This window comes from Physeter macrocephalus, chromosome 9 (genome assembly GCF_002837175.3).
Source record: "Physeter macrocephalus isolate SW-GA chromosome 9, ASM283717v5, whole genome shotgun sequence".
NCBI lineage: Eukaryota > Metazoa > Chordata > Mammalia > Artiodactyla > Physeteridae > Physeter > Physeter macrocephalus.
The window spans coordinates 11,957,232-11,966,903 of NC_041222.1; the positions used below are offsets into that span (position 1 = coordinate 11,957,232).

A 9,672-nucleotide genomic window follows, 5' to 3' on the forward strand; every position below is an offset into this window, starting at 1 on the left:
AGCCATGGCCGCTGAGCCTGCGCGTCCAGAGCCTGTGCTCCGCAACGGGAGAGGCCACAACAGAGGGAGGCCCGCATACCACAGAAAAAAAAAACAAAAAAAAAAAAACAAAAAAAAACTGATTTAACATACTACCTGAATTAAATGCTTCCCTTCTTCCCAAAACAAATTGATTTTGTGGGTCCAAAGATTTATCTTGTACCTAAAGTGGTCCACCTGACTACTGAACTTGTGCAATATGAATTTAAGGCACACTAACTCAACATTATAGACACACAAAAAATGGGCAATTAGCTACCCCAAAACTAGGACTGCCCCTAAGATGGGCCAAGAGTCAGGAATGATGTATACCAGTTTGGTAAGCTAGAAAGAGCACTGGATTAGGCAGGAATAGAAGCCCTAGGTCCCTGTCCTAGCTCTGACAGTACTAACTTTATGTGATTTAGAGCTAATCATTTCACTATTTGAAGCTTAATTTATCTGTAAACTGGAAAGATTGTACTTGATTAATAGTTTTCAAGCTAGGGTTATTTTGTGGTATGTATATATATAAAATGCTTTTTATGTCATTTGAACTTCGACTATAGCCTTATATCCAAGATCAATAATTTATCAAACAAGGAAACACTCTGGAAAAAGATGAAATTGTCTGCAAGACTCCTACGTAGTATCTAAATCATGTTTCAGAAATTCTAAAACATACACATGCTATTGAAGGGAGGTTTACTGTGGGACCAAAATAAGCACCGTGTATCCTTACCTTCCAGGTAGGAAATAGGAAGCAAGATGGTTATGATCATAACCATAATGACTCAGTAATTATGGCAGGAAGAGGTATTGGGTTTCCAGATTCTTTGTCACTGTCTCTCATGTGAGTGTCACCTTCAAACAAAACCTGATGGCTTACTCACCTCCAGCTGTATTGATCACCAAACCAGAGAACAATAGTTCCACTTTCTTAAAGCCAAAGTAGAAGGTCATAGGCTGCCAGGAAACCAAAATGTGTCAATTAGAAACAATTGAAGCTTCTACATGAGAATTTCAGGTCAAGAAGCTTAGAACATTTAAAAGTAGCAGTTCTGGGTAGTAAGAGGCATTCACTGAAGTAGGAGGCTTTCTCCCTCATTATAGTATGTATGGTATTAACCACAGGCACTTCTCTACATGTATTCTCCTTTGTCCCCACTGTCAACTTTTGTCTTTTTCTCTTTTCTACACAAAGTGTAAAAGACCAGAACTTAATCCAGAAAAAGGTCAATTTTGACAGAAAGGAATACTGAAGAAAGAACCATAGAAATCTTGGTTCTGAAACTAACCTGCCACATCATCTTGGGCAAATCACTTGACTTCTCTAGGTCTACCTTAGTTTTTTCTCATTGGTAAATTGATCTTTAAAGATAATCATCTTCCAGTCCTAAAGTTCGATTATTTCTATTCCCCAAGTGGGTGGGAAAGGGCCTGGGCTGCCTCTCCTGTGGCACTTACCATCATCATCATCATGTGATCATGGGAGTGGGAGGCTGAAGAGGTCGGGTGATGGTGAGAAGGTGCCATGGTACTGTTGTCGTCCCCACTGCTCATCCCCATGCTCATCCCCACGTGGTGGAAATGGCCCATTTTTCCGGGAAAAGGTGAGTCAGCAGAAGATTCTTTTAAGAAAAAGAATTATATATAACAATTAAAAATATAAAATCTTGATTTTTTTTAAAAGGGCTTCAAATGCTTGCCTTTTTATTTATTTATTTATTTATTTATTTATGGCTGTGTTGGGTCTTCGTTTCTGTGCGAGGGCTTTCTCTAGTTGTGGCGAGCAGGGGCCACTCTTCATCGCGGTGCGCGGGCCTCTCACTATCGCGGCCTCTCTTGTTGTGGAGCCCAGGCTCCAGACGCGCAGGCTCAGTAGTTGTGGCTCACGGGCCTAGTTGCTCTGCGGCATGTGGGATCTTCCCAGACCAGGGCTCAAACCCGTGTCCCCTGCATTAGCAGGCAGATTCTCAACCACTGTGCCACCAGGGCAGCCCCAAAATCTTGATTTTTAAAAAAAATCTTCACCATGTTTTATCTTGTCCTTTTTTCTTTTTTTTTGGCCAAGCCGCATGGCATGCAGGACCTTAGCTGCCTGACCAGGGATCGAACCTGTGCCCCCTGCAGTGCAAGCACGGAGTCCTAACCACTGGACCACCAGGGAAGTCCCCAAATCTTGATTCTTGATAAATACTTTGTCTATGTGGGATTTCAGCCAGTGAATACATGCTCTCCTAGCCTCTTTACTCAGAATTATTTTTTATAATCTACAGATGGAAAGAGAAGTAACTGTACTAATAGGGATCACCTCTGGAGACTGCTGCAAAAGGGATTTGCACGTAGGATTTCAGAAACCTAACTCTTTTTTTAAAAAAATTAATTTTTATTGGAGTATAGTTGCTTTACAATGTTGTGTTAGTTTCTACTGTACAGCAAAGTGAATCGGTTATACATTATCAGAAACCTAACTCTTATTCTACAGAATCGTTCCTTTACTAGGTATGTTCAATGTATGTCAAATTTAAATACGCGATAAGGAGAAGAAAAGTAGCTTCTTCTGGGTTGCAGGAAACAATTTGTAATAATGGACAAATTGATGCCATTAATGAAATTTAACTGCTTTTCTAATCATAAATGTCAGTAGATAAAAAGCAAGTATTTCAAGATAATTCACCTAATTGGATGGCCTGTGTTCAATCAGGATATTAAGAATACATTTTCACATATAGGACAATCAGCCTTCAGCTAATTTAAATTAGAAGAAAAGGTCTATTGCTGCCCTAGGCAAGCAGTGTGCTCTGAATTTAGATACAGTATCAATCCCAGCAGGGCATTAGAGCTGAGAACACTGAAAACAAGGCATAAATTGGATATTCGCTATTGAATTAAGTCTAGACAACCTGCACATTCAGTCTTGTGTCTTTACTACCACTTCACTATTTTACTGCAAAAGTCCATCTGAGACATAATCTAAGGAGCAAAAACTCCTGTAGCTGGGGTGGGGAGTGGGAAGTTGAGGAAGGTGGAGAGGGAGGTGTTGGTGGATTCTCTTAGTGTCCCTCAACTCCAGTTTGTGGAGGAAAGAGTGCTTTAGAAATTCCAAGTAGATATTCATGTTCATGAGCCTAAGTGTGCCTCTTATTATTAATTATCAAGCTCTTACACGCACCAAACTCTGAGCTAAGTGCTAGTAATTCAACAGTGAATAAGACAAACAAGGTACAGGATGGAGAAACAATAAAGTAAACAGAACACTTTCATGAGGTGATTAGTGCTGTGATGCAAAGGAACAGGGTAATATGGTAGTATTACTAAGAGGTTGAAAAGAGGCATACCTTAGATAGGAAATTTATACAGATTCAGGGAGTCTTGGATGTCTAATCAAAAGCACAAATATTCAGCCATCTATTTTCCCCTCTTCAACTCCTATCCTATGATACTATGACAGCAAGCTTAAAAAATAGGTTCTTATTGGGACTTCCCTGGTGGCGCAGTGGTTAAGAATCTGCCTGCCAATGCAGGGGACATGGGTTCGAGCCCTGGTCTGGGAAGATCCCACATGCCGCGGAGCAACTAAGCCTGTGCGCCACAACTACTGAGCCCAAGTGCCACAACTACTGAAGTTGTGGCGTGCCTCGTTGTGCAGCCCGCGTGCCTAGAGCCGGTGCTCAGCAATGAGAGAAGCCACTGCAATGAGAAGCCCGCACTCCCTGCAACTAAGAAGAAAGCCCGTGTGCAGCAACAAAGACCCAACGCAGCCAACATATTAATTAATTAATTAATTTTAAAAAATAGGTTCTTATTTCCAGCAAAGGAAAAGGCAAAGCATCAGTTACCGATAATCAAAATTCAACTCTGAATTTAAATAACTTTCATGCCAGACACTTTATTACTTCATAATCGGGGAGCTGGACAAGCTGGTATTATTAATACCATTGCCATAAAGGGACTAGATTGGAGGTACAAAGAGAGACATAATAAGATCTTTGTCCACAAAGGTTTTATAGCAAACAGCAAAAAAAAAAACCAAAAAACAAAAAAACACACAAAAATAATCAACAAGTGAGAGCACAAAGTTTCAATGATGGAACAAATGCTAAGAGGACAGCAGTTTTCAGATAAAGAAACATAGTAGGATGGAGAGATCACTGTTATCTGAGTGCTCATAAATTACGATGTTGAACCAAGCAAATGAAATGAAATAAGAATGAAAGACTTTTGCCTGCCAATAAAATTGATAGCACATCCTCATAAAGAGTAGAAGTCACAAATTTTGTTCTCTTCTAATAAGGGTCTAGAAAATGATTATATCATAAGAAAACCATAAAGGATAATTTCATTTCATGTTATCAACATGAATCCTGGCCTTTGATTCAGTGAATATTGGTGGAGTGCCTTTTGGTGTAAGAAACTGAGGGACATACAGAGATGAACCAGACATAGACTCTTTCCTCATGGAGCTTCAAGGCTAAAAAGCTAGAAGGGGAAACTGAACAGTCATAATTTTCATTTTGGGGCATAAGATGAAACGCAAAGGCCAATTAAAAAAGCGAGAACACAGCACCAGAAACTACTTAAGATTTGTACCCTTGATTTCCCTGATAAACTTTTATAGTCTTCCCATCAACAGGTTTTTTTGAAGACCCAAGGTTGCTAATTGTTCAGGCACCTCATTACCAATCAGAGACACTGGCTCAGTGAAGATCCATAAACAAATCTCTTCAGACATATCAGTGACCCAGTAATTCATATGCCCGAATCTCAAGAATGCCTTTCAAAGTATGCACCTATTTTGAAGTGTCATCTTGTAGGATATATTTCACATTGAAATATACTAGGAAATAGAGCAGGAATAGAATCTATTTCCTTTCATTGCCGATGGACAATGGATTTCTTTCTTCTTTCTTTTTTTAAAAAACAAAACAAAACAAACAAACAAACAAACAAACAAAAAACCATTATTAGGGGACTTCCCCGGCAATCCAGTGGTTAAGATTCCGTGATTCCACTGCAGGGGGCACTGGTTCGATCCCTGGTCAGGGAACTAAGATCCTGCATGCCCTGCGGCAAAAACAAAACAAAACAAAAAGCCTTTATCTTAATTTTTTTTTTGGCCGAGCCATGCAGCTTTCGGGATCTTAGTTCCTTGACCAGGGATTGAACCTGGGTCCCCTGCAGTGGAAGCAAGAAGTCCTAACCATTGGACCGCCAGAGAATTCCCGACAATGGATTTCTTATAACAGAATCCTAGGCAAATGTCAGTTTTCTGTTAGCTTCTCTCCTGCAGAGTATGCCTGCCAAGATCACTTTCAAGCCCCTTTCTGCCTATCCTGTCTCCTGAGACCACAAAGTGACTATCAACACATGTGGATAGTTCATAATAGCTCCTTCTAGCATAGAAAACTTCTTTGATTTTTAAGGAAATAGAAGAGAAATGGTTTAGGAATTGGCTATAGAAAAAAATCAAGTATGAGTTTCTGTGGAAATTTGTTCATACGAAATAGGTGTGAAGTTTATTTCTCAGGAAGGCTTTACACTATTCAGTTTTTAGGGAACATTTATCGTCAGCTGGGTACTTGAAGTTGGCTATATGCCAGCTTGTTTGTATTGCCCCGAATACTATTAGATATGGAAAATGAAATGGCACATTCTACATTGAATGCCATATAGCTTTGCACTTCTTTCTGCCTTCCCCTTTCCTCCATTTAATAAGTATGGTGCAGTATTTATAAAAACAGGTTTCAAAACTTCCTTGTATTCAAGGGTCTAATTCCTTCTCAGTCTACTTCTGAGGATCATGAAAAAGAAGTTTCCTCTGTTCCTGCCAACACTCCCCCTCCACACACGCATTGTAAAGCTTAACTAGAGGGCCAGATTCTTTGCAAAATCTAGCACTTCTAGAAAAATGAATTATCAATTTATAGACAGAAGTTAGGGAATTAGCAAGAAGGCTAAATTCTGATACCCATTCTGAGTCTTAGCACTGACCTTACTTCTAACAGGTTTAGTCTAAACTTCAAATTCTCTTTTATTTTCCTGGTATTGCACAATGATGAATAAGAAACAATAATCCATAGGGACTATGGAGATTAGACCCCACAAAAAGACTACATAGAAGTGGTCATACATCTGCCACATGGGCCCTCTCCTCCAGCTCAGACAGATGTAATCTGGAATCTCAGATAATTCTTTTGGAGACTGCCTCCAGTCTTTCCTGACTTCAATGATAAGGAAGAAAGTTTTTATTTTTAAAATGATTAGGGTCGGGACTTCCCTGGTGATGCAGTGGATAAGACTCCGTGCTCCCAATGCAGGGGGCCTGGGTTCGATCCCTGGTCAGGGAACTGGATCCCACATGCATGCCACTACTAAGAGTTCGCATGCCACAGCTAAGGAGCAGGCGAGCCACAACTAAGGAGCCCACGTGCTGCAACTAAGGAGCCTGCCTGACGCAACTAGGACCCGGCGCAACCAAATAAATAAATAAATATTTTTAAAAAATGATTAGGGTCATGTTCCTTTTTGGATTTGTAAAAACATTAAACAAAGGGAAATCTATCTAGTCACTCTTCTTTCTGTAGTCATTATTTATGATTGATGACACAAGCTTTTGGCAAGCACAAATAGGAGAAATTCAAGGTCAAAGATAATATACTACCATAAACAGGGATTCATGCTTATGGGCTATGTTCATGTGATCAAGCAACAAGTTTCACTGGACTAATCCTGCCTTTTTATGACCTGTATGGGGCCAGCAGATATTCTGAGATATGGCTCTGGCTTTGTTTCAAGTGCCTCTATAGGTGAACTTTGAAATTCTCCTATGGCTTTATGAATTCTGCACTTATGTTGTCCTTTGGGGGAGGGAGGTGGTAAAGGAGATGCAGGAATAAAGGGGAGACTTTGATACAATGCAATAACAAATAGGGCTTAGGTGCCTCTCATAACTTGGCATTCCAGTCCAATACACTGGAGTTGTTTAGAAAAAAATGTAGTAGTTCCCAGGGAAGGGAAATACAATTTGATGAATATATATGGGGAAGACCCTTCCTGTTGATGGCTATGATGTTGTTCCACTCATCCTCTAGGCCCTGGCCTCATATTCTTACTCCAAATCAACTGGCAGAAAAGTGGTCATAATTGTTCGAATATAACCACACCATGCTTTGGTTATTTTAGCTGCCTTTCCTTGGCCTGTGTCCTTCTTAAGGTGCAGTAATCATAAGGATACTTACACCAGTTTCATTTCCAAAAGGTATCAGGCTGAGTAAATCATAGGTTTACACAGGTTCTAGCCAGAACTGGCAAAAACTTTTGACTCCCAAAGTTCTGCCGTATCAGTGTACTAAAAACAGTTCAGTAAAATGAGGCAGTAGAGGTAGTGAGAAGATAAGTCAGACCATAAGAAAAAAGGAAATGGAAAAGACCTTAAAAATCGCACACACACAGTTCTCCCCAGACTAAATCTGGCAGGTGATAGGAGTTGACAGGCCACTTGCTACAATTGCAGTTTTATAAAGACAGAACTCTGGAGGATAATTGCCAAAACCCCACCACCATCACTACCACTACCATCAAAAAAGTAAAAAAGAACGAAAGAAAGAAAACTTAGATTTTATCCTTTTAAAAATCCTTCAATAAAGCTAAGGCTACCATTTTCTCTTCTAACTTTGTGCCTTTGTTGATAATAAAAATAATTCCAAGGGATCATCTACAACAACAACAAATTCTCACTTGCTTTTCTTTGTGTCAGTGGTTGGGTTGAGATGAGAAAGATGTTGATAGACCTGGCAAAGAATTAATTTAGTGATTACTTGCAGACTTCAATATTATTTTCTCTTTCTTCACCATATACCAAAGCGAGCTCTACTGTAAGCAGATAGTGTAGGAAGTCCCTGGAGAAAAGATCCAGATATAGCTTTTTGATATAAGAGAAGCCATTTTAGGCCAAAGCCATCTTGTCATCTAAGCCTGGCTACCATGCTTGCCCTTGAAAAGGTCTCAGTAATAATGACCTTAAGGGAACATAAGAACAAATGACTGTTTATCAGGCAAGAGAAGTAACAATAGCAAAGATAATAAACCAGTTGCAGGATTCCTTGAAAGCACTTTTTGTGGAAAGAAACCAACCTATGCACAGTCTACATATTCAAGTAGTAAGCAGAGTCTATGTGGCTGTATTACTCATACATCAGACTAATGGGATGCATCAAAAGTAACCAACTGCCAGAGACATAAAGGGGAAAACTACTTCAAACAGTTACATTTAAAACTTAAAGGGCCTTCATTTATGAATGGCCAATGATCTAGGCAAACAAGAAATGCTCCATGGACTGACAAGTTTTTAGAAGAATAAAAAAGCAGCTATAAATTAGTGAGAGTAGCTCTTTTACATAGAAGTTCTTGGCTAAGAATACCTATTTTAGTAAAAAAAGACGATAACTCAGGAGCTGCCCTGAGAATCTCTTTCTAATTATCCACAGAAAAGACAGAAAACAAACCTGTGATTCGATTCTAATCAGAATAAGATGAAGAAAGGCTTTGCTTCCGGATACTGGTTCAAGGTCACCCCCTTCTACCATAAATTTTATCTTTCCATATGTCCACTCCACCTTATTAAGATGCTCAGGCTGAGCAAAGGAGATGAGAAGTCTGTTTGTCTTGGAGGAACTGATTACATGGAGAATTATACATATAATATAATGGAGGAACTGATTACATGGAGAATTATATATATATAGTAATGGAGGGCTATCATTTTCAAGAGAAAGCATGCTAAGGACAAACTTAATTTTTTAAATACCCACTTTCCAATCTCTAAATCATCTATGCCTTCCAGGCAAACATGAATGGACCAGGCTACTACAATATAAGAAACAGGAGGATTGGTTCAAGATGGTGGAGTAGAAGGACGTCACTCCCTCTTGTGAGAGCACCGGAATCACAACTAACTGCTGAACAGTCATCGACTGGAAGACACTGGAACTCACCAAAAAAGATACCTCACATCCAAAGACAAATGAGAAGCCACAATGAGACGGTAGGAGGGGCGCAATCACAATAAAATCAAATCTCGTAACTGCTGGGTGGGTGACTCACAAACTGGAGAACAATTATACCACAGAAGTCCACCCACTGGAGTGAAGGTTCTGAGCCCCACGTCAGGCTTCCCAACCTGGGGGTCCAGCAACGGGAGGAGGAATTCCTAGAGAATCAGACTTTGAAGGCTAGTGGGATATCACTGCAGAACTTCAACAGGACTAGGGGAAACAGAGACTCCACTCTTGGAGGGCACACACAAAGTAGTGTGTGCATTGGGACCCAGGGGAAGGAGCAGTGACCCCATAGAAGACTGAACCAGACCTACCTGCTATTGTTGGAGGGTCTCCTGCAGAGGCGGGGGTGGTGGTGGTGCTGTGTCTCACCATGAGGACAAGGACACTGGCAGCAGAAGTTCTGGGAAGTACGCCTTGGCATGAGCCCTCCCAGAGTCGGCCATTAGCCCCACCAAAGAGCCCAGGTAGGCTCCAGTGTTGGGTCACCTCAGAGCAAACAACCAACAGGGAGGGAACCCAGCCCCACCCATCAGCAGACAAACGGATTAAAGTTTTACTGAGCTCTGCCCACCAGAGCAACAGTCAGCTCTAC

At 40.5% G+C, this 9,672-nt stretch overlaps 1 protein-coding gene across 2 annotated transcripts in view; it reads right to left on the minus strand.

The window, feature by feature from the left end:
* Positions 1–9,672, minus strand: part of SLC31A1 (solute carrier family 31 member 1) — a 27,868-nt gene that overhangs the window by 2,721 nt on the left and 15,475 nt on the right. For both annotated transcript variants that reach the window (XM_007109498.4, XM_007109497.4), the window contains 2 exons: positions 1,486–1,649; positions 912–984 (listed from right to left, as the gene is read on the minus strand). In XM_007109498.4, coding sequence (XP_007109560.1) covers positions 912–984; positions 1,486–1,617 — 205 coding nt within the window. In that variant the 5' untranslated portion in view covers positions 1,618–1,649. The remainder of the gene's footprint in view (positions 1–911; positions 985–1,485; positions 1,650–9,672) is intronic.